The following is a 26916-nucleotide window of genomic DNA, read 5'->3' as shown; positions in this document are numbered from 1 at the left end:
GTTATCTCAATATCTGGTATTTCCACATTCCTACGATGAATGAAAGGAGGGACCGTTCTAAGATCTTCCCCATTGAAACAGTTTCGTAAGACCGAATTCAGTACATCGGCCATCTCTCTGTTATCGTCCGTTTCGGTTCCAGTATTGTCACTCAGTGAACAAGTAGAGGATTTGGAACTGCTAACTGATTTTACATATAACAGAAATGGTATACCTGAAGTAGCATCACGGAAACATACTTGCAGAATCCACTAAACTATTCTGAATAGGAATGAACATAATGTAAAAGGCTGAAAAAATCGTAGTACACAAAATTTCCCATTCCGCTGACAGCTTCAGTGCAATATCAGCATACCCAGTGATTGTTCGAGAACCTGAATTTTAATAGCATCTGACCTCATCTTCATATATAGTTCTGCCAATTTGTCATAAACAAAATGACAAATTGCATTTTCTGTTCGAAATATTTAAGCGGTAAAAGTTTCGTCATCATGTATTCTTACAGGTTAGATATAACTATATTTACGTGACAATCATAACCTGAGAAACTACAGTAAAAAGGAGAATAAGTGTTTCATTGCACTTTTCTACACTTACATCCAAAAAGACACTCCTGAAGCCACTGTAAGGTGCATGGCGGAGGGTAACCTGTACGACTACTTGTTATTTCCCTTTCTGATCCACTCGCAAATACAGAGAGGGAAAAACTGTCTATACTCCCCAGTATGAGCCCTAATTTCTCGTATCTTATCTTCGTCGTCATTACGCGCGATGTGTGTTGGCGGCAGCAGAGTCGTTTTTCAGTCAGCTTGAAATGCCTGTTTTCTATATTTTCTCAGTAGTGTTTCCCGAAAAAAAAAGTCGCCTTCCCTCCATGAATTCCTATTTCAGTTTCCGAAGCATGTTCGTAACATTTAGGTTTTGTCGAACCTACCAGTAACAAACCTAATACCCCCCCCCCCCCCCCCCCCCCCCACTCAGAATTCATTCGGTGTCTCCCTTCAATCGGACCTGGTACGGATTGCAAACAATCGAGCAGTACTCAAGGACTGCTTGCACCAGCGTCCTGTATGCAACCATTCTTTCCTAAAATTCTCCCAATAAACCGAAGTCGATTACTTGTCTTCCCTACCACAGTTTTCACATGCTCGTTCCATCTCATATCGCGTTTCAACGTTACGCCCAGATATTTAAACGACTTGACTGTGCCAAGCTGGACGCTAGTAATACTGCATTCGACCATTACAGGTTTGTTCTTTGTACTCATCCGCATTAACTTACATTTTTCAACATTTAGTGCTAGCTGACATTCATCACACCTACTGGAATTTTGTGTAAGTCGTGTTGTATCTTTCTACAGTCACTCAACTTCGACACCTTACCGTTCACTAAGCCATCATCGGCAAACATCGGCTGCCCACCCTGTCTGCCAAATCATTTATGTATACAGAGAACAATAGCGGTCCTATCACATTTTCCTGGTGCACTCCTGACGATACGCTTGTCTCTGATGTGAAGAATACTGTGAAAATATTTGCAGAAATGAAGCGGGAACCATCCAGATAGCAGTAATGTGACACAAGCTTCTTTTGCAAATGCTTTAGGACACGGTGATATTGCAATTGCGTTTCAGTTGGTATGGTACAGAGACAACTAAGGAAGTGAAAATATTTCAAAACGGTGGAGAATTAGTCATAATAAGTCGAATTGATCAATTTCAAGAAGTGATAAATGGAATGGAGGCACAATCTCTTATAGTACGCAAATCAATGACTTAACTGTGAAGTGCAACAGACGAAAGTATAAATAATTCCTAAAATAATTCCGTTAAACCGTGAATACAACAATACGCAGCATTACGGAAAGTGACTGAATAAGGAAGACAGTAGGAAACGATGTTAACTATTGTATATGCCTGCTTTCCTTGAATGCGTTTGGTACCGTGGTTCTGTAGGATTTCCCAATAAATAAAGAGACTGCTAAACTGCGAGATGATGGGGCATTAGTAACAATAGTCGAGGAACGATGACGATGAAGAAATCTTAATAAAACGTGGAATACACGAACGGGACATTTGAATCAGTAATGAAACTGGAACATACTGTAACATATGACAAATATAACTATAAAATTAATGTATCTGGAATATATACTACACTCTACGGAGGAAGTTATAGATAACTTAGTATGGAAAATGTAGCGTAAAGCAGACAACTGTAACATCGTACTGAAGCCACTGCATAAAATATATTCCTGAAACCAGTTGAATAATTTATTATTGAAAGGAAACATATTCCTGAATACACCTACGATTGTACACGCTTAACGAGAGTCGAGGTGAAACCAGGAATTTAACCTATAATAAATTACACGCTGTTGGCAGAACATGAAGAAAATTATATTATATATATTTCATTAGCTAACATAGGAGCTGACTAAGTGGTTAAAATACGGAACCTGTTCAGAAGAAGTACAATACTAATCTTCATCCGGAATTTCTGATTTACGTTCTGCAGTGTATTCCAAACCAATTCGAAATCCAAAATTTTGTAGAACACGTCGTATCGTCAACTTATGTGGCAACGTTTTCACCACTGTGGTCTTTAGTGGAGCACTACATACTCACTTGAGGAGCAATAAAGTATTATAGTAGTGGAAACTTTGTTTCGACGTTTTGCTATATGGAGGAGTTCACAACGCAGAGGAATTTTATGAAGGCGCTCTTAGTGCAAACACCATTTACCCTGAAGATATGCCTTAAGCTGATAGATTCCTAAGAAAAGTCTTCCGCAGAAATTCAGGTTTTTCTGGTAAGACTGAAAGCAAAACACACCCGAAGAAGAGCTGGAGAGGCTTGCATGTGATTCAGTGACGGGGAAGATTATCCGCTTCCTGAAGAAACAGAACGTCAACAACCTTGTGACTAGCACTTGGATGGGTGACCGTCTTGGTCTGCCGAGCGCTGTTGACGAGCGGAATGCGCTCAGCCCTTGTGAGGCCAATGGAGGAGCTGCTTCTTTCAGAGGCAACGGATCTTCTCACGAAAACTGATATCTGCTGGAAGAGCAGTGTGCTGGTCACATGCCTCTCCATACCCACAACCAGTGACGCCTATCGGTTGATGATGAAACAGAGCTCGGTCGGCATTGGTTGGCCTTCTGAGGCCTGTTTGGAAGGCGTTTAATGTAGCTTAGAAGAAGCAGAACACAGTAACAAACCAGAGATCCTCTCCGAAAATATGACTGCTACGAGGCCATTGAGCAACGATACAGAACTCACAGCGTATATGACATTAAATGCGAACATTTTAGCTTAGGATTTACTGTGACCGTTATTGATATCGAATGAAACAACAAGTTCACTATTACCATTCACTCGTAATACTAAGCTTGTTGTTTCATTGGGTATATAACACTCACTGTTTGCGCCTGCGAAACGTTGAGAAAATGGCTACGGCAGAAAACGTTCCACAAAATGGATACCTAACTGCACTCTGTGATATTTCTGGAATTACTAATACGAGCTGTTATATCTTGGAGAACACTCTGAATGAAATTGGTGGACTGCAACTCAGATAATCTGACCACGGTGAGACAGAAGCGGACACAGAACGTATGTATTGCTGAAGTTGACTGAGGATACGGAACAGGCTCCCAAGTATGTGACTGGCTAGAAGATCTCTTAAGTAATACAACCAAGTATGTGGCCTTCGGCGGCAACTGTTCTTCGGAGACAAGGGCAATATCACGGGTGCCTCAGGGAAGTGCGATTGGGCCGTTGGTCTATTCTATACACATATGGTCTGGCGGACTGTGTGGGCAGCAGTCTGCAGTTATTTGCTGATGATGCTTCCGTGTACAGGAAGGTGTGTGACTTTAGGCTGATGCGAGAAGATCTAGACAAAATTTCTACTTGGTGTGATGAATGGCAGCTGGCTCTCAATGTAAGAAAATGTAAGTTAATTAGTATGAGTAGGAAATACAAACCCGTAATTTTCGGATACTGCATAATTGTATCCTGCTTGATACAGTCACGATGTTAAAACACCTGGGCGTAACGCTGCGAAGCGATATGAAACAGAGCGAGAATTTGAAGATTGTTCTGCGGAAGGCTAACGATCGACTTCGATATCTTCTGAGAATTTTATGAAAGTGTGGTTCATCTGTAAAGGTGGCCGCACAAAGCAGCTACTGCGACCAACTCTTGAGTACTGCTCGAGTGATTGGGATCCGCACCCGTCAGACCGAAAGAGGACATCGAAGCAATTCAGAGGCGAGCTGCTACATTTGTTACCGGTAGGTTAGACCAGCATGCAAATGTTACTGATATGCTTCGAAAATTCGGACTACTGAGAAAGTTTAGGGAACCGGCATTTGATGCTGAATGGACTACCATCCTATTGCCGCCAACGTACATTTCGCATAGGTACCACGACGATAAGATAAGATACGAGAAATTATGGCCCACACAGTGGCATAGAGACAGTTACTTTTCCGTCGCTCTGTTTGCGAGTGGAACAGAAAAGGCAACTAGTAGTTGTGGTACACGGTACCTTCCGCCAACCACGGTACGATGGCTTGCGGAGTATATAAGTACAGGTAGATGTAAATCAGTGACGACACAATGGAGGAAACGTAGGAAGCTGCGTGGAACAAAAACCGGTACAAGGTACCCATTTGACAAAGGCAGACCATTTTAAGGCTGAAATCAGAAGGGAATTTAAATACTTCACGCAGTTGGTAGACTAAAGGTAATATAGTAAAACACAAACATCCTTTCACTTGAAGGGTACTAGTAGATCGATGTGACACAGTAAGTCAGCAACTAGATCCCGAAGCCTATCCTGGTTAGAGGAGACGCAAGCTGAGCACGGGAAATGGTTGAGAGACACAGGCTGCCCTCTATCTCACCTTCGAGCACGTGCACGGTGATGCTGGCGGCCCTCGCGTTGGAGGGCGCGCACGTGTAGTTGCCGGAGTCCGTGCGCTCCGCCCTCGGGATGAGCAGCTGGCTGCCGCCGCGCCCCTTGCTCACAGCCACGCCGCGGTCCTCGTCGTAATTGATCATGCGGTCGTCGTGGTACCAGAAGACGAACACCGGCGCCTCCGTGGCCCGCCTCAACTTGCAGATCAGCCGCAGCTCGCTGCCACTGCGCAGGTGCAGGTCCGGAGCTCCGGCAATCTCCGCCACCGCCTCTGTCGACAGCCCAGGTACACAAGTAAGGTCACTTGCTATATCCTACGTCAGAATCACACAAGCCGCCTCATGGAGAATGACACAAGCTACAACACTTTTGACACAACCATCACCTACCTCACATTCCACTCTCTGGTAATCCGTCGAGGAAGGTAAGACTGAAACCGGACATGAAACACTTGAATAATAAAAAAATTGAAATCAATAGCTATATTCTAACTAAAACTTCGTTTCTTCAAACGTGCTACCAGTTTTGACTTGAAGCAGCGTCATCTTCAGGCCCCATAACAAAGACCAACAGAATCCTCAGATGGAAACAATACAACTTAGTAAACATGTTATGCCAGCATGTACAGTCAACAATGTCGAGTGCAGCAGATGCAATCGACTTTGCAAGTTGCAAAAAAAATTGTTCAAATGCCTCTGAGCACTATGGGACTTAACATCTGAGGGCATCAGTCCCCTAGAACTGAGAATTACTTAAACCTAACCAACCTAAGGACATCACACACATCCATGCCCGAGGCAGGATTGCAACCTGCGACCGTAGCAGTAGCGCGGTTCCGGACTGAAGCGACTAGAGCCGCTTGGGGCCTGAATACGACGCTTTTACGAGTCGCATGTTTCGAACAAACGACATTTGACTTACAGTACAGCCGTTGGTTTCAGTTTTCATTACAAATGGACATGAATGCATGGCATTGTTGGCCAGGAGGCCCCAGCCTGGGAAGTTCGACCGCCAAGTACAAGTCTTATTTCAGTCGACGCCAAATTGGGCGACTTGAGAGCAGGTACTGCGGATGAAATTATGATGAGAACAACACAGCACCCAGGCCCAGAGCGAAGAAAATCTCCTGTCAGGGCGCGGATCGAACCCTGGTCCGCTGACGTGGGAGGTGAGCACGTTATAATCCAGCTAAGCCGGCGGACTGAGTTTTCATTACTCCAGTACTTCAAATACCATTCGCCTGTTCCATTTGTGAACGGAGTGCGGGGGGAACTGTAACTTACCCCCTTTTCCCTCCGATCAGTTAATAACTAGAAGTGAGGTTGTGCGCCCAAACGGATAGGAAACAAGGCATCGGTTCTGAAACAAATAGTAGCGAACTCCAAACGTTGACACCGTACCAAACTGCAGCTTATTAGCTTTAGAATGTGTTTAACTGATTAAGTCGAGCAGGTCACATTGGCACTGAACTGGTTTGCAGAGCACATGTTCTATTTTGTAGTAATTCGTTCTTAGTGCACTGTAGACTGTATTAGTCGATTACTGGCCAGTTACTCTTCATAATAGACCTAACAAGGTAATATAATCCTCATTTTCTTATATACGTACTGTCCAATTTGAAATACTACGTATTACAAAATGGAAAGGTCATTTCAAAAATTGTAATTTGAAATCTATCATAGGTTCTATGGATAGACATAAAAGTTTACTTATCTTAAAATCGGATTGCTATATACTATTTATGGAAAAGAAACAACTGGATTGTTCGAAGAGAATAATTCTGTGGCTCAATTGATATCTCAAAAGCTGATGTCAAACAGCTGTCGGGGAAGTCATAATGGAAACATGTGCTTCATGATGCCCCACAGATTCCAATCGTTGCTCCACTCAACTCAGCGATATGTAATCTGTATTTCATGCCCATAAATACCACTTTTATGCTGGAGACATTCAGTTCCATCCAAGCACCAGCTCCAGGAACATTACTGTTGTCACATCTAGTATTACAGATGATTATCCTTCACATAAGTATCACAATGGGCAGAAACGATAGTTCATAAATTAAACCGCAAGAAGTCACATATATACTTTTATTTTCGTGTCAGTTTCTCCTATACTGCTTAAAAAACAAATCTCCTGGCACAATTTTGGATGACCATCCACAGTGGGAGGAATACACTGTTGCAGGATGCACAAAATCTCCGTCTTGCCTACGTGCAATCTATCTAAAATTAGACAAAACTTTAACACCGCCTATAGTCCTTCCTTCTCGTCACCATTGCGATGTAGTTCAAATCAGAACAAATAAAGAATACGACAGCAGCCTCTCCGGTGCCTTTAACTTGATTTAAATTCTGAAAAGACAGAAGCACAAAAGTGCTCTAACAAATTCTGGAAGGAAATGGCAACATTGTGCTACCAATATCAGGGAGTTGTCTTAAAGAATGTAATAAAATCTAAATCGACGAAAGGTGCAAATTCTTGGCAACACGACGCACATTCTCTGTAGAGAAACTACTATGAAATCTGTGACAGAGGAAACTTTGTGCTTCTTCAGTTGCTCACATTGCAAGATAAACAGATGAAATCACTCGTAAGGGAAGTCGAAACGTGAAAGGATTTCGAGCTTTGAAGCAGAGCGCTATCGTCTGGTGCTAGTTGGAAAACGAAGTGTTGTGAACAATATATTTACACATGATCCTGGTACTTGAAGCCATCATACTGTTACTAATTGAACCGTATAACTAAAACGCATCAAAAAGGTAAGCATCGTCAGCAATATAGGCAACTGTCTGCGAGGCTCAGTGAGTCACAAAGTAGCTCCACCAGCCAATACTTTGCCCGACGATAAAAGTGAAGCACCCAGAGGACGTGGTCGGAAGTTAGTGTAACTTCATAGACGCACATACTATGGACGAGGCATACTCGCCCACGTATGACAGTCAAGACGGAAGATCGCTGTATTGTGCACCATGCGTATCGTAATCCCTTCACATGTGTGCGAGCCATCTGAGAGCAAGTAACGGGCTCCCTTTATGCCATACAGCTTTGACTACCAGCAGCCGCCCTACAGTACTACCATACAATGCACAGACTGTCACTAACACCACAGCACAATCGGCTAAGCATGGTGTGGTGACATCACTGATTAGTGTTGACTGCTGATGAATGGTGTCGCATTCGCTTAGCGATGAATCTTGGTTCCGGATTGCCTCGGATGGTCATAGACGTCGAGTAATGTGACGACCAGGGAGAGACCCGTCCTCCCGAACTTTCGGGGAGACACAGCGGTACTGGTTCTGATGCCATGATGTGGAGAGCTAGACGGTATGGTGTTGGGTCACAGTTGGTAGTGATTGAGGGAACTCTGACGGAACAGCGGTAAGTCACGGGCACCCTACTTCCTCAAGTGTTACCTCTCTAATCACCATTTGTCAGCAGGACAGTGCCAGCCCTCCAAGGCATGTTTCTTTATTGTCTGTGTGATGATGAGGTACCCCTGTGGCTGGCAGATCTGTCCCTGATACAATTACGTGGCAGCAGCTCGCACGTCGACTCCGTCCCAGTGCCAGTCTCCAAGAAACCAAGGGCCAGATGAAACAGATGTTGACCAGCTTGCCTCATAAAAGAGAATGCTATTGATTTATGACACCTTACCACCACAGAATCTATGCATCCATCCAGGCCAATGGTGTTGCAGCGTCATACTGATAAATAGTCATAAACTTTCAAAATTGATCATAATTTTTTATTTCAGAAATAATATCACATACCTTCTCAACCTGTGAAGTTTCGCTTTGTCTGCTCCTCACTTACGTGTGACTGACTTTTTATTTCAGACTCTGTGCCCGCCAATGCAGGTTTTCTTTCCGCCAACAGACACAGTAGAAGGAGCTGCACAGACCAGCCAGTCCACAAGCTGATACTTAAACGTCATAGCAGTCAAGCTTATTTACTTGTAGCATTGTAACTTACGGACGTTCGTGTGATTGTGATTGGGGAAGAAGGTGAACAACTTGAAACAGAGATCCCTATCATTTTATTAACAAAATGTTATGAAATCTTCTCTTGAACCGCAGTTTTTTTTTAACGGTAAAAGTTACACAGAGAAAACACTAGAAGTTTGAGAAATCTGATATGATATTGTACAGAAAGACGTAAACAGATCGAATACTAAATTAGGAGGTACAGAACCACAGCGGTACTGATTATAACAATGGATGTTTCAACAGGAAACATCTTGATGCGTCAACGGATAGTTAATTTGATGGTCGGAAGTGGCGGAAGGGGGGGGGGGGGTACAAATTGTAACAGGAGATTATAAAGACAACTAGGGTATAACTAACGGCGGAGCTACGTTACTGCACTTCACCTCCAAATATCCACTTGTATGCATTTCCTTGCTGTTAAACCTAGGTCGCAGATTATGACCAGTTCGACTGATAACGGATATTATGGCGAATTAATGAACTTGTTACTCGTTCCAAGCAGTTCAACTACACTCAAACTCAGTAGTCTCCCATTATACAACAATACAATGAGGTGACAGAAGTAATGCGATAACAATACGCACACACACATATGGCGGCAGTATCGCGAATAAAAGGGCAGAGCATGGACAGAGCTACCATTTGTGCTCAGGTGATTCATGTGGGAAGGTCTCCGACATAATTATGGCAACGAAACCGGAATTAGCCGATTTTGAACACGGGATGGTACTTAGAGCTAGATGCATGGGACATTCGATTTCGGAAATCGTTACGGAGATCCACAGTGTCAAAACTGTGCAGAGAACACCAAATTTCGGACATCATCTCGCACCGCAAACAACATGGACTTCACTTACATAGGAGAGCAGCGGCTTTTGTGTAGAGTTTCCAGTGCCAATAGACAACAATACTGCGTGAAATAACCGTAGAAATCATCGTGGAACTTTTTAGACGAACGTATCTGTTACGACAGTGCGCCGAAATGTGGAGTTAATGGGCTACGGCGACCGACGTGCGTGCCTTTGCTAAGAGCATGTCTTCGCCTTCAGCGCCTCTCCTGGGATCGTGACTATAACGGTAGGGCCGTAGACGACTGGAAAACCGTGACCTGGTCAGATGAGTCGTAGTTTAAGTTAGTAAGAGGTGAGGATTCGATTGAGGCGCAGATCCTACGAAGCCATGAACCCAAGTTGTCAACAAGGAACTGGACGAAATGGTGGTAGCTCCATAATGGTGTGGACTGTGTTTACATAGAAAGGACTGATTTGGAGGCCATTTGCCGCCATATGTGTGTTTCATGTTCACAACAACAATACAAGATTTGTGGGTGACAATGCCCTATGTCATCGGGCAACAATTTTTCGCGATCGGTTTGAAGAAAATTCCGGACAATTCGAGCGAATGATATGACCACCTGGTCTCCCAACACCAATCCAGTCGAGCATTTATGAGGCGTAATAGAGACGTCAGTTCGTGCTCAAAATCCCGTGTTGGCAACACTTTTGCTGTTATGAATGGCTATTGAGACAGCCTGGCAGAAGTGTGTCCGGCACGATATTAAAAGATCTCTCATGACTTTTGTCGCCCCAGAGTTCAACATCATCCTCTTTACACTGTAGCTCTTAAGACCATGGAAACGTGACGCGAGTAGTTAGACTGACAGTACAGTTGGATTACGTCCGAATACACACGTCTACATCTACATCCATACTCCGCAAGCCACCTGACGGTGTGTGGCGGAGGGTACCTTGACTACCTCTATCGGTTCTTCTATTCCAGTCTTGCATTGTTCGTGGAAAGTAGGATTGTCGGTATGCCTCTGTGTGGGCTCTAATACCTCTGATTTTATCATCATGGTATCTTCGCGAGATATACGTAGGAGGAAGCAATATACTGCCTGACTACTCGGTGAAGGAATGTTCTCGAAACTTCAACAGAATCAACAAAAGGCCGTCTGTATTTCGCGATAGCGACCAACTGATTCACAATTCTGATTTCAGTTCCCAATTGACGTAAGACCCTAAGGGCATCTTCATCACGAGAACAAAAATTATAATTCATGACGTATTGTCATTAGACAAATATTGGTTTTTGATCCTGGTAGCGGATTAGCCTGCTGTAGGTGCATTAACATAACATTAAATTTGGGTAACGCTCAGCAATAATCACTGGAAAAAAAGTGAAAGTGTAAGAAACAAATTTCGACAAGTGGATTAACCAGCTGTAGAAGTACTAATATAACAAAAAATGTGCGGTAACACCAAGCAACAATCTTTCCAAAAAATTAAAAAAAGTTGTAAAGTAGTAAAGTGGTAAACATATTTCCACATTTGAGGATATAGGATCTTCACTTATCCTTGAACTTAAAGAATACGTTTACCTAGAGATCTTAAGACTTCAAGACGATAAATTCACATTCCGACGAGCTTAAGTTCACTTACAGAATGTTGCTTCATGAGAACACAACTTCCAAAGACAATTTCAAAATAATATCTGTGAAATATATCCGAAATGTGATGTTCAAACAAATTGAAAGTGCCGAAAATGCACGTAATACAGTTATTACCCGAACATGCTTACTTATAGAACTGTAGCAATTAAAGTGAAAGTATCTGTTCATCAGCTATCTATCAACAGGCGCATAACAATCCAAAAATCTTCCACTGCCCTTCCTCGACTAAAGAACTTGCACTTACATAAATCTACTTTACAGAAATGTTATTATTCACATAATGTAATTAACAAAATGATTTAGGATGGGTGTGAAATTAAGCAACTATTTACTTATGGCACTGTAGCATGCGTGCAATTCCTTTACCTAAACTTTAAAATATATTCCATGCAAAGAAATAAATAATTTTTACATCTGCAAATATCGAGTACTTGTTATTAAACGAACTCATGTTTTGGAGAGTGCATGCTTAAGAAGGGTTATCACCTAATAAGTATTATCATTGTGAACATGCACCAGCTAATTACGTGACCATGGAGCAATATTAATTATGCACTGTATAAAATGTACATACAATATGTATTTTATTTGATAGTAAGCTTCACAAATGTTAAAGGTTAGTAAGCTCAGAAATCAAGTATAAACTAGAAGTTTGTGGTGACAGGTCTGTGACATACAATTTGCTAATATAATAATTATTTGTACATAAATACTTCAGTATTTTAAATAACCAAATACAAACAAACTTTAGAACACGGTATTTTATTTTAGCTGTCCACTTAACATTGTAAAGAAACCGAGCGACTTTTAGTTCTTCGAAGGCAATTGAAGTCTCACAGCATTTCATAACCTATGTGTATGTGTTTACAAACACACGGGGTCCCGGGTTCCCTTCAGCACATTCAGTGCACAGTTTGTTCTGTACAGTTGTGCCAGGTTCTACCACGTCACGAAAGGTTCGCCAAACCAAGGTATCAAGTATGCTAACGTTGCGTTTCGCACATGAACATAATACTCGTCTTCTAAAAGCAACTGTATGCAATTCGGGCTGCGGGAAAATCTCTTATAGCTTCTTTTTGCAATCCAGCTCGATTTCAGAAAATAGAGTAATGCGGACCAAAACACTGTTTGCTCCTCTTTGCAGATCAAGCTTTTTAGAGCAACCCATTAACGACTCGCGCTGCCATATGGCAATGGTGTGCTCGACTCTACTAAATAGTAGAGTCGTGCACACCATTGCTCCGGAGAGATGTGCGTTTCGTTTGAGTATATTGCTGAGCATAGAATTTTTGTAACATCTTGTGTATTAATGTTACAGATGCACTGCTGCGTGTGTTAATATAATATTCAACAATCTGAATAAATAATGACCACCATCTCTTAGTCGGAACACTGCTGTTCCTATATGACAACGCTAGGTGTTAGCACTACCTATATTATTCTTCGTGTTCCTTTTATATATTACGGCACGCATTTCGCTTATTGGAGCTTTACTAAATGGGATTTCTTGTCTTATTTTCATGGAGCCTCCAGACATCACTGTAGAAACAGTTGAGAATTCAGAAGACAGGAACGAAGTCTGATGTATGTGTTATTCCCGATATTAAACACAGTTTTGTGATTAAAGCTTTATATATCACTTACCGGTGTTGAATATACAGGGTGGACCATTTTAATTTATAATAGGGAATAACTACGGATAGAGATGAGATGTAGCAAAGTGTTTTAGATAAAAGCTGAAGGTGGCAAAGACGATCACGCATTGCTGCTTTAACGTGATTTTCAGGGTGATTTGGAGGTTCAAGTGATTTTTTAAAATATGAAATCCCTAATATCTGAATCAGAATTTGAAAAGAGCGGCTAATTTTACATATAAAATGACACGTCTTTCAAGGCCATGCCCAATTCAATGAAGGTCACACACTCAAGTATATTTTTAGTTCTAGTAGGGATTAATTCAGAACGGAGGAGAGATACAGCAAAATACAATGTTAGATGCAAACTGGAACGAGCATCCTGAAGAATGAGACGGGAGACGACACACTAAACGAACACATTCAACGACTTGTAAATCGATAAGCTACTTTTTATTTGTCATTCTTCTGTCTTGCAAATGTAAAAGAACATTTACTCGTTTGAAGCATTTATATTTGCCAATAAGAACTTAATTTAAAACTGAAAGTTTATATTCCACTTTGATCTTTGGATATCCGAGGCCAGAAATAAGGGTTTCCATCAAACAGAACTCAACCTTCGAACGACCTTCGAAAATTACCACTAAAATCATGGTTATTAGTAGCGAAACGTGTCCCCTTATGCCCCTTCCAATCTGCACCTAACGTTGTATGTTGCTGTATCCCTGTTCTATTCCAAATAATCCTTACATACTTGCCCACCATTCAACCGTGCCGTGACTTTGAACAATATATGATTTTATACGTAAAATTGAAGCTCTTTTTAAATCTTAAATCAATGATTAGGTTTCTCAATAAAAAATTCACTTTAACCTTTACATAACCTAAAAACCACGTTCAAGGTCACGGCTATTAGTAGCAATGCATGATTCTAATTGGCACCTACTACTGTTATCAAAAACATTCTGCTGTATCTCATCTCCATACCGATTTATTCTCCATTACGCAATAAAATGGTCCACTCTGTACAATTATAGACTTGTGGATAATTTAGCATCTCGGCAATGTTAATGCAGAAGCCAGAATTTTCAATGACCATCGATTATGAAACTGAAACTTGATTAGCGGAACCTTCACATTTGCCTGACACAGCCTCACATCATATTGCACCTCCAACCAATGTTAGCGCTATGCAAACCCCGTCATTGTGAAATGTATCGAAATGGTGTAATGACGCCCATCAAAAATGGATAAATGGAGGAGATTCTGACCATGAATCCTATACTTAACTTCGTGAAGCTGATTAATCTGAATATAAATGTATCTGCTATGGAGATATTTGTAGTGTTTATAGACAACGACATAATTGAGCATTTAGTTGAAGGAATAAGACATCGCGCATTATTAACTGACTTTCGAGATTGAGATATACCTTCTGACGAGATTCAAAGCTTCATTGGGATTGTGTTCATTAGTAGATACAAATTTCTGCCAACTAAAAGACACTTCTGGGTGAGCAATGACGACACCAAAAACAAAGCTCTGTGTAACTATATTACAAGGGATGCATTTCTACAAATCTGTCTAGTTCTGCATTGCGCCGGTAACACCAAAACTGACCTCAACGCTAACCTTTTAAGATACGTCTGGATATGGGAATGCTACTAAAGCAGCGTACAGATCATTTTGTACCTGAAGAGCACCTGGCATTTGTCGAAAGCACGGTAAAATATTATGGACGCCATGGTTGCAAGCTGTAGATTAGTGGTAAACCAAAACGATTTCGTAACGTAACAATGGGGCTTCAGCACCAAGAATTCCTACGTGGTGAATTTTGAGATGTACCAAGGCAGAGGTCTGAAAGCAAACTCGTAGTTCGAGACAGTATCATGCAATGCAGCGAGCCCCTTACTGGTATTAAGTATGAGTAGATGAAAATCCAGCTGAGAGAAGGAATTTACGTTACAAATTTCTGAGGTATAATCTGTATTCGGTTTAGTAATTTTCTGATTGTGAAATTCTCCTGATGTTGACCCACTGGAAATATAAGAGAACAGAACTCCAAACAACTGTCCACTTCAAAGTAAAGGTTATTACGCCAAGGCCGATCATTTTTTTTTCATGTGTCTTATAATAGGTCTGTTGCGGCCCCCCACGTATTCCTCTTCTGCGCTAACCTCTTCATCTTAGAATAGCACTCGCAGCCTACGTAGTCAATTTTATATTGAATGTATTCGAATCTCTGTCTTTCCCCACAAGTTTTACGCTCTGCAGTTCCTCTAGTACTATAGAGGTTATTTCCTGATACATTAACACATCGTTATCTTCTTGCCCGTTCTTCTTGTCAGCGTTTGGGCTGGTTCAAATGGCTCTGAGCACTATGCGACTTAACGTCTGAGGTCATCAGTCGCCTAGAACTTAGAACCAATTAAACCTAACTAACCTAAGGACGTCACACACATCCATGCCCGAGGCAGGATTCGAACCTGCGACCGTAGCGGTCGCTCGGTTCCAGAATGTAGCGCCCAGAATCGCACGGCCACTCCGGCCGGCTGTTAGCGTTTTCCACATGTTCCTTCTTCCGACGATTCTGTGGAGAACATCCTCGTTTCTTATATTATAGGTTCTCCTCATTTTACTTTCTTCTGTTCTACCACACCACAAACATTTCTAATTACTTCTCCTCTGGGTTCCGCAGTGTCCGTTACTGACCATCATACAGTGCTGGGCTCCAAACGTAAATTCTAAGAAATTTCTTCCTCAAAATGAAGCAGTGATTGACACCATTAGATTTCTCTTCTTCTCTTCGTCACGAATGACCTCCATGTCTGTGCTAGTGCGCATTTCGCGGGGTCCTTGCTTCATCCGTCATGGGTAATCCTGATTCCAGGATAGCAGAGTTCCTTAACTTGGTCTGACTCGTGATCCCAGTTTTTCTCGCTTTTTTTCATTTCTGCTACATCTTATTATCTTGGTCTTCCTCCAGTTTACTCTCATTCCTTATATACAGGGTGAGTCACATAACGTTACCGCTGGATATATTTCGTAAACCACATCAAATACTGACGAACCGATTTCACAGACCGAACATGAGGGGAGGGGCTAGTGTAATTGTTTAATACAAACCATACAAAAATGCACGGAAATTATGTTTTTTAACACAAACCTATGTTTTTTTTAAATGGAACCACGTTAGTTTTGTTAGCACATCTGAACATATATACAAATACGTAATCAATGCCGTTTGTTGCGTTGTAAAATGTTAATTACATCCGGAGATATTGTAACCTAAAGTTGACGCTTGAAACCTCCGACGTTCAGTTGCGTGTTGTAACAAACACGGGCCACGGTCGGCGAGCAGCATCTGCAGGGATATGTTTACGATGACGACCGTGTTTACGAGTGCGGCTGTAGTGCACTGTTGTGGTTTGGTCTAGCTGTCGCAGTGTCCGCATGTAGCGCTTGCTGCTATTGTTATTCTGCATTCGTCTCCGCACGCAGACCAACTGTAGTACACCGTGTTACCAGACGTCTGTGATAGTGTAGTGTTGTAGGAAATGTGACCATTGTGTATTCGAACTCTGAAAAGGCGGAGACGATACTCATCTATGGCGAGTGTCGACGAAATGCAGCTGAAGCCTGCAGGGTGTATGCAGAACGGTACCCGGACAGAAAGCATCCAACGTGCCGCACATTGCAAAACATCTACTGCCAACTATATGCAACAGGTATGGTCGTAGCACACAAACGGGTCCGTAACAGGCCCGTCACGGGAGAAGCGAGTGCAGTTGGTGTGTTAGCTGCTGTTGCCATGAACCCACACATGAGTACACGGGACATTGCGAGAGCCGGTGGACTGAGTCAAAGTAGTGTCATGCGCATACTGCATCGTCACCGCTTTCACCTGTTTCATGTGTCGCTACATCAGCAATAACATGGTGATGACTTTAATCATCGAGTGCAATTCTGCCAATGGGCATTAACAGAGAATGCGTTGCAGTTCTACCTGTTTATCGATGAAGCGGGTTTCACAAACCACGGGGCAGTGAATCTACGGAACATGCATTACTGGCCCGTGGACAATCCTCGCTGGCTCAGACAGGTAGAGCGACAGCGACCGTGGACTGTAAATGTATGGTGCGGAATCATTGGCGACCAACTCATTGGTCCTCACTTCATTGCAGGGGTCCAAACAGCTGCAACATACATCGCGTTTCTACCGAATGATCTGCCAACGTTGCTCGAAAATGTCCCACTGGAAACGCGTCGACGTATGTGGTATCAGCATGATGGTGCACCTGCACATTCCGCAATTAACACTAGGCTGACCCTTGACAGGATGTTCGACGGGCGTTTCCTAGGACGTGGAGGACGCATAAATTGGCCAGCCCGTTCTCCTGATCTTACACCTCTGGACTTCTTTCTGTGGGGTACGTTAAAGGAGAATGCGTACCGTGATGTGCCTACAACCCCAGGGGATATGAAACAACGTATTGTGGCAGCCTGCGGCGACATTACACCAGATATACTGCGACGTGTACGACATTCATTACGCCAGAGATTGAAATTGTATGCAGCAAATGATGGCCACCACATTGAACATCTACTGGCCTGACATGTCGGGACACACTCTATTCCACTCCGTAATTGAAAACGGAAACCACGTGTGTACGTGTATCTCACCCCTCATGGTAATGTACATGTGCGTCAGTGAAGAAGACCAATAAAAAGGTGTTAGCATGTGGACGTAATGTGCTGTTCCAGTCTCTTCTGTACCTAAGGTCCATCACCGTTCCCTTTGGATACCTAAGTAATTCGGTGCTCTCCGATACACACGATCGAACAGCGAAGGAGTGGTACTCAAGCGTCAACTTTAGGTTACAATATCTCCGGATGTAATTAACATTTTACAATGCAAAAAACGGCACTGATTACGTATTTATTTATATGTTCAGATGTGATAACAAAACTAACGGGGTTCCAATTTAAAAAAAACCTAGGTTTGTGTTGAAGAACATACTTCCGTGCATTTTTTATGGTTTGTATTAACCAATTACACTAGCCCCTCTCCTCACGTTCGGTCTGTGGAATCGATTCGTCAGTATTTCATGGGGTTAACGAAATATATCCAGCGGTAATGTTAGGTGACTCACCCTGTATAGTTATTATAATATTCATTCCATGCAACACATCGTGTATATCTTCTTCACTTTCACCGAGGATATCAGAATATCATCAGAAAATCTTATCACTACATCGTTTTCCCCTGAATTTAAACCCTACTTTCGAACCTACCTTGTATTTCCACCAATGAGTTTTCCATGTATGGACTGAACGATTGTGGTTAAAGAACGCATCCCCGTCTCGCCCTTTCTAGTTCTAGCACTTCGTTCTCCACCTTCCGGTCGTATTGATCCCTCTTTGCTCCTGAACATAATGGTATTTAATGTCTTTCCTTGTGGCTCACTCCTACGTTTATCAGAATTTCGAACACCTTTCACCTTATTACATTGTTGTTGTTGTGGTCTTCAGTCCTGAGACTGGTTTGATGCAGCTCTCCATGCTACCCTATTCTGTGCAAGCTTCTTCATCTCCCAGTACTTACTGAAACCCACATCCTTCTGAATCTGCTTAGTGTATTCATCTCGTGTTCTCCCTCTACGATTTTTACCCTCCATGCTCCCCTCCAATCCTAAATTGGTGATCTCTTGATGGCTCAGAACATGTCCTATTAACCGGTCCCTTCTTTTTGTCAAGTTGTGCTACATACTCCTCTCCAATTCTATTCACTACTTCATCACTAGTTATGTGATCTACCCATCTAATCTTCAGCATTCTTCTGTAGCACCACATTTCGAAAGTTTCTATTATCTTCTTGTCCAAACTATTTATCGACCATGTTTCACTTCCATACATGGCTACACTCCATACAAATACTTTCAGAAACGACATCCTCTCACTTAAATCTAAACTCGATGTTAACAAATTTCTCCTCCTCAGAAACGCCTTCCTTGCCATTGCCTGTCTACATTATATATCTTCTCTACTTCGACCATCATCAGTTATTTTGCTCCCCAAATAGCAAAACTCCTTTACTACTTTAAGTGTCTCATTTCCTAATCTAATTCCCTCAGCATCACCCTACTCAATTCGACTACATTCCATTATCCTCGTTTTGCTTTTGTTGATGTTCAATATACTGCTCAATTTACTGCATTTTTATATTTTCTCCTTTCGTCAATTAAGTTCAATATTTCTTCTGTTACCTAAGGAGTTCTACTACCCCTCGTCTTTTTACCTATTTGATCCTCTGCTGCCTTCACTACTTCATCCCTCAGAGCTACCAATTCTTCTTCTACTGTACTTCTTTCCCCCATTCATGGCAATTGTTACCTTATGCTCTCCCTGAAACTCTGTACAACCTCCAATTTAGTCAGTTAATCCAGGTCCCATCTCCTTAAATTCCCGCCTTTTTGCAGTTTCTTCAGTTGTAATCTAAAGTTCAAAACCAATAGATTGGGGTCAGAGTCCACATCTGCCCCTGGAAATCTCTTACAATTTAAAATCTGGTTCCTAAATCTATGTCTTACCATTATATAATCTATCTGGTACCTTCTAGTATCTCCAGGATTCTTCCATGTATACAACCCTCTTTCATGATTCTTGAACCAAGTGTTAGCTATGGTTGAGTTATGCTCTGTGCAAAACTCTACCAGGTGCGTTCCTCTTTCATTTCTTAGCACCAATCCATATTCACCTACTATGTTTCCTTCTCTCCCTTTTACTACTCTCGAATTCCAGTTACCCATGACTATTAAATTTTCGTCTCCCTTCACTATCTGAATAATTTATTTTATCTCATCATACATTTCTTCAATTTCTTCATCATCTGCACATCTAGTTGGCATGTTAACTTGTACTACTGTAGTAGGAGTGGGCATCGTGTCTGTCTTGGCCACAATAACGCGTTCCCTTTGCTGTTTACATTATCGAGTGCTTTTTCTGGGTCGACACATCCAGTTAACGTGTATTGAGTTTCCTTCAGTCTTGCTTCCGTTATCAGCCACAATGTCAGAGCGACCTCTATGGTGCATTTAGACTTCCTAAATCAAAACACATCGTCATCTAACAGATCCTCAGCTCTCATTCTCCTGTGTATTGTCCTTGCCAGCATCTTGGATGCATGAGCTGTTCAGCTGATTGTCCGATAGTTCTCTTATCTATGAGCTGTTCCCATCTTCAGAATTGTGTGGATGATGTTTCTCTGAAAGGTATGTCAATACTCTCATGGATTCTACACAGCAACCTGAACAGTTGTTTGGTTGCCCATTCGGCAGAATGAATTTAGGAATTCCGATAGTATGTTGTCTGTACCTTCGCCCTTATTTGATCACAAGTCTACTAAAGAACTTCAGAATTCTGACACTAATACTGGATCCCCAATATCTTCCATATCGACTCCACATAATCCGTCAATTACTCCCCCTCGTAGAGGACTTCATTGTCCTCTTTCCACCTAATCCGCTCTCTCCGTTGCTTTTATTAGCTGAATGTCCACACCACTCTTAATTTTATCGCCTATGATTTTAATGTCAACGAAAGTTGCTTTGACTCTTCTATATGCTAAGTCAGTCCGCCACAAGACCATTCCTTTCTCGATTACTTCCCATGTGTCTTAAATTCGTTTCTGTTTGCCTGCCCAGCACTTCCTATTTACTTCATTCCTAATGAATTTATATTGTGGTCTATCTGCATCGGTTGGCACCTGGTCCTTTCGCCTATCAATCGAAGTATTTCTTCTGTTAATCAACATTTCTGTGCAGTTACCTTACTTATGCCTGTATTTGACTGTACAACACCATAGGCTGTCCTTTATAGAGAAAGCTACTCCTGTTCAACTCAGATGTCAACTCTTGTACACCGCAACCACATCCTTAGCGACTTTCAAGCGCGTCTCATCGTTCCTTAGTACATCAGTATCCACCTTCTTCCACAGTGATCAATCCTTATGATTCTCTTGGACTTTAGATTACTCATCAGCATCACTAAATTGCAGTCTAAATCTATATCTGCTGCTAGGTACACTCTACGATCCAATTTTTGATTTCGGAATCTCTGTCTCAGCCAGCTAGAATCTGCCACCGACTCAAGGTCTTTTCCAGCTGTAGCTACTCCACATGTGATTCGTGAACAGAGTATTCGCTATTGCTAACTAAAATATATTAGAGAACTCGATTAGTCCCTTATACCGCTCGTTTATACTGCTAAGCCGATATACTCCCACAACACTTCTATCTTTTCCTAGCCGGTCGAAGTGGCCGTGCGGTTAAAGGCGCTGCAGTCTGGAACCGCAAGAATGCTACAGTCGCAGGTTCGAATCCTGCCTCGGGCATGGATGTTTGTGATGTCCTTAGGTTAGTTAGGTTTAACTAGTTCTAAGTTCTAGGGGACTAATGACCTCAGCAGTTGAGTCCCATAGTGCTCAGAGCCATTTGAGCCATTTTTTTTTCTTTTCCTTGTCCAGCTACAGCGTTCCAATGCCCCATCATTGTAACTTTTTCATCTAATTTTTCACGCTGAATTCCGCGTTAATTATCCCCATATTCTTTCAGTATCTCTTCGTATTGTGGTTCCGACCTCGGCATGTTACTTGAACTATCGTCTTAGCATTGCTTTGCTCCCGAATCTGATGAGACGAATCCTATCGCTTAATTGTTCGCCCTACTTTCCTATTCACAACGAATCCTACTCAGATTACAAAATTTTTGCAGCTGTTGATAATGCCCGAATTCCGAATTCATTCTGGAAACATCCCGCAGCCTATGGTTAAGCCATGTCGCCGGAGTATCCTTTCATCCAAGATTGCCAGTTATGCAACATTTGTAGGAAAACTTCAGTGGTGTTTGGAAGGTAGGAGACGAGGTAATGGCGAAAGCAAAACTGTAAGAATGGGTCGTGAGTCGTGCTTGAGTAGCTCAGTTGGTAGAGCACATTCGAACAAAGATCGCTAGTTAAAGAGTCTCGGTTCGTTACACAATGTACCACGAAGCGTCACCCTATATTCGTCTCACCAGACTCTTCACCTTCACTCCACGTCTCTGACACGCATTATATCCAGTAAGAGCCTTTGTATATTCCTTTTCTGATTTTCTAGGTGTCCCAGTTTGTTCAAACTCCCACACTTCGTCTCCTAAGCCCGTCGGTGGTTTGTTCCACTATTTTCTCATCTTCTTCTCGTCCTTGGCAGTCTCCACATGAAGGTCCGTAAAGGGCATAATTCGGAAGCATTGCCAGTGGTGATGTCAAAGAAATGGTTAAAATGGCTCTGAGGACTATGGGACGTAACATCTGAGGTCATCAGTCCCCTAGAACTTAGAACCACTTAAACCTAACATCACACACATTCATGCCCGAGGCAGGATTCGGACCTGCGACCGTAGCAGTCGCGCGGTTCCGGACTGAAGTTCCGGACTGAAGCGCCTAGAACTGCTCAGCTACCACGAGTGGTTAGGTCACATTGACACTTTCTTCATTACAGACCAAATGTCTTGAGGATACACATTGTGCATCTTCGATGCAGAGGTTTCCACTGTCCTCTGTATTTTCATACCGTTTATCATTACTGATTTTTCTGTCTTTTAGAAGCTTTTTCCCACCCCAGGGGCAATAAACGTCCCTGAATATCTTCCTCTTCCTCCGAGGTATTTAACAAATCAGTTGACAGAATGAGGATTACTTCCACAGTCAAAACCTTCAGTCGACACTGCTGATGATTTTTATTCCAAATTCAAGTAGTGGCTGGGTCCGAACCCGGGACCCAAACTTTTTTACTAGTCATCCACGGTACCTTCTTTCGTCATTCTGTTCGTCATTGTTCTCATCGTTTGGTCTAGTAGGACGTCAAATGACACCCCTTGAAGACATTCGTTGAGTACTTCGCTCCGTTTCTTTAGTACAGAGGGTAGCCTGCCATCTGATCGAACACGCTGAGCTACAGTGCCTGCCTTATTCCGGGGAAGAACTGTCACAGACTCAGCTAACTACTAAGACACACATATGTTCCAAGCTATAATATCCCTTATGTACAAAACTCCCCCGCATTTATCCTTTGGATTAGTCTCTATCAACAGTTTGAGCTTATTATTCTGTTCATTTTGTTCAAGAAGTCCTGAAGTTCTTCAAGAGTTCCACCGAGAATAGGAGTCTTATCAGGGTATCTTATCACTGGTGTCCTTTCACTCTCCTAAATTTAATACTATCATTATATAGACTGAAGACTATGGCTGAAGAGTTGCATTCATGTACTAGACTTTTATAAACCGAGCACCTCGTCTTCCCCTCACCTTCTTATATACTGACGTGATATAAGTCATGAGGTACCTCTTTACCCAATGCCGAACTTTCCCGGCGCCATGGAGCAATTTCAAGTGCCACGGGTCCAACAAGTCGGTGGAAGTCTCCTGTACCAGTATTGAGGCATGATTCCACTATATCCATCCACAGTTGTGAAACTGTTGCGAACGCAGTATTTTGTCACAAACTGACCTCTCGATTATGCCTCATAAATGTTCGGTGGGATTCATATTGGGCTATCTGGATGGCCAAATCATTCGCTGTAACTGTCCACAATGTTCTTCAAACAAATAATCAACAATTCTGCCCCGATGACATGGCGCATTATCATCCATAAAACTTACATAGTGGTTTGTGAGCATGAAGTCCATCAATGCCTGTAAGTGATCTCCACGTATCCATAACTAATACACGACCCAGTCCGTTGGATTTATACACAGTTCGCACCATTATGGAGCTACCAACAGCTTGCACAGTCCTTTGTTGACAACCTGGGTTCGTGGCTTAATGGGGGTCTGATGCAGATTCGAATCCTACCCTCACCTCGTTCAACCGAAATTGCGACTCATCTGACCAGCTCATCGTTTTCCAGTGAGCTAGGGTCAACCGATTTGGTCAGGATTCCAGGAGAGGCGCTGCAGCTGAAGTCGTACTGTTAGCAGAGGCAATTACGTCAGTTGTCTGCTGCCATAGCTAATTATTAGCACTAAATTTAGCCGCAATGTCCTAAAGGATAGATTCATCTTACGTTTCACTCTGATTTCTGCAGTTACTTCACGCAGTGTTGCTTGTCTGTTTGCACTGGAAACTCTACGCAAAAGTCGCTGTCTAGGTTGTTAAGTGAGGGGCGTCGGCCACTGTATTGTCCGTGGTGAGTGGTAATGCCTGAAATTAGGAACTTTAGGCACAGTCTTGACACTGTGGATCTCGGAATATTGAGTTCCTTAACGAATTTCGAAATGGAATTTCGCCTGCGTCGGGCTCTAAATTACATTCCGGGTTCAAAGTCTCTTAATCCTCATATCGCTGTCATAATCACGTCGGAAAACTTTTCATATGAATCACCTGAGTATAAAACAATAGTACCGTGAATGCACTCCCCTTTTTTACCTTATTACACAATGGGGCCGCTATCTGTAAGTGAGCGTATCGCTATCCCATGACATCTGTAACCTCAATGTCTTTGCGGTTTGGCTCTTAAAGCTGTGTCTTAGCTCTGGGTATATGCAATAAAACCATTTTTCTGAGAATTTTGAACAACATACAAAGAAATACATCAACGAACTTCGTCTCTAGGACTACAAATCCTGTGAACTTGTCTTGATTTCTGTTAACCTTTGCTTCTGATATCAAGCGCGAAGTCTGAACTGCCTGTCTGTGTGTTTCCCTTTTGGAAAACCACACTGATCGTCACATAACACATTCTCAATTTTCTTCTCCGCTCGGATTGGATGCTTGGGTCATTGAGGGGATAATGCGATAATTCTCGTACCAATCTTCCCTTCCTATTGTCGGGAAAGTGCTGCCCCACGGAAGTCTCGAGACTAGAGGACCAATCTGAATAACCTACTGATTGCCACTCTTGGAGTTATTTTAGAAACTTCGATGGAAAGTTATCTATGTTTTCCTCCTTATTTGATGGCAATGCATCGAAAGCCATATTAAACTTGGACTCTAATACTGGATTTCCCATTCTCCCAAAGCAACTTACAATTCTTTTTCTATCTCAAGACTGTAATAATATAAGTATTGTTTGTGATCACCACTTTCCGTTTGCGTGGCAATTACTGATTTAGGACTGTTAATCGTTACCTTATAGACTTAATTTCCTATAAATACATTCGTTTAACTACGCCTATATCATTAGACTGACGTGTAATGCATTATATTTTCGCTATATATGTGTGTCTTACCATTTCATTAAGAGTCTACAAGAGGGCGACTCATAGAGAACTGAATACAAACCCGTTAACCCCAGAAACTAAATAATCAGAGTAATCATCGGATATTTTCCGACGTATATCTCGTGTTAGGTTTCATTTTGTTACAAAGGCAAAAAACAAAAAAAGGCGTTCATAAGTTGGTGTACTGGCCTATATCCGTCGTTTTAAGAAATATTTATAGGGAAAGGAGCAGCTCTCGAGCAGAAGTATCTATAGTGTTTGGATATAGGGACGCCGTGGTTACATTGAAACCTACAGTACCCAACATCCAGGAAGATGAGCTGAATATTTAGATGTGTTAGAGTTTAGAGGTACTGATGTGTCGAGAACAAAAACCTTAATTAAATGACAATTATGTTATAAACGTTAGTAAGAATCATTTGTGGTGTAAATCGTAGATATCATCCAGAAACCTGTTCAAGGAACTTTGTATTCTAACTACTTCTTCTCAGTATATTTATTTCTCAACGAAATTTGTTACAAGTTACTCTGTTTGCAACCAATATCTCAATACATAATATCAACACTAAGCATAAGAATAATCTAAATAAAGACCTAAAATGGTATTCAATATTCGGGAACACACATTTTCCATAAACTGCCAGCAACTATTAAAAGCTTTCTTATAGATAAAGTACGGTTTAATCTGAGATACTTTAACTTTTTGGTAGGCAAATCCTTCCACTCTTGAGATGAGTATCCTAACAGGGTCTGTTAGACCAGCTTAAGTAGAAATGTCCGTCAGACTTCAGATTTGACAGAACTTGGTCACAACAGTCAAGATTAGGTATTCTGTGTATGATAAATTTATTAAAAGTGCCTAACAATATTTAATTCTGACAGCCTATTAATTCTGTAAATATTAGCAGTAATTTTATCACCTATGTTGACAATCACCTGACAAATGACAAAGGTTGTGAGTATTATATTCAATTGTTTTATGTTTTTTCTGTTACACTATCTGATATGTTCCACACCTACGAGAATCTTCTCTTTTTCTGAGACTATGAAACAAAAATTGAATGTAATCTAATCTAGAATGAAGTGACAACACTGTATTACTTTCTCCAATCGCGCAACTATATGTGTGTGCAGCCGCTACAACGATGAGAGGATAAAAACTACAGGTAGGTAATGGGAATGAAGGACGACGGAGTAGTAGTAATAAAATGATGTTTATTAAATAGGAAGAAATATTCAAATTAAAGGATACTTCTTAGACATTCGAAATAATTAAAACTCCTCTGAAATATTTAAGTTGCGTCACCGTGCCTCCGAGTGACGCCTATGTTGAGTCCAGAGCTGCCCTCCGAGACCTACGGAGGCCAAATCTCGGAGACAACGGACGAACACTACAGCTGGTAGACTCAGCGGTGGCTGTAGACTGTACACGACTTGGCACTCTGAAGAGAACTGTCCGCCGTAGCCCATTGCTCCTATATTTAACGAGTCATCGACCAACCGCTATCCAAACACGTGTCGCCCATGGGTTGGCAGCTACGTCCCCGGGCGGATATATGTGTAGTTCGTACTGCCAGCCCTTACAGCTGCTGCGCTACGAGTGTTTCGAGTGCAGCTTATCGATTATGGTGGCTATGAAGTACCGTCTGAGTACCGTCAC

The 26916-nt window shown here is 42.0% G+C and overlaps 1 protein-coding gene across 1 annotated transcript in view; it reads right to left on the bottom strand.

Moving 5' to 3' along the window:
• Positions 1-26916, bottom strand: part of LOC124616229 (protein turtle homolog B-like) — a 454186-nt gene that overhangs the window by 8316 nt on the left and 418954 nt on the right. Inside the window, exon 6 of the mRNA XM_047144531.1 lies at positions 4911-5195. Within this exon, the coding sequence (XP_047000487.1) occupies positions 4911-5195 (285 nt within the window). The remainder of the gene's footprint in view (positions 1-4910; positions 5196-26916) is intronic.

The sequence above is a fragment of the Schistocerca americana genome, chromosome 5 (assembly GCF_021461395.2).
Source record: "Schistocerca americana isolate TAMUIC-IGC-003095 chromosome 5, iqSchAmer2.1, whole genome shotgun sequence".
Lineage (NCBI taxonomy): Eukaryota > Metazoa > Arthropoda > Insecta > Orthoptera > Acrididae > Schistocerca > Schistocerca americana.
This window is presented reverse-complemented; position numbering and strand designations above follow the sequence as displayed.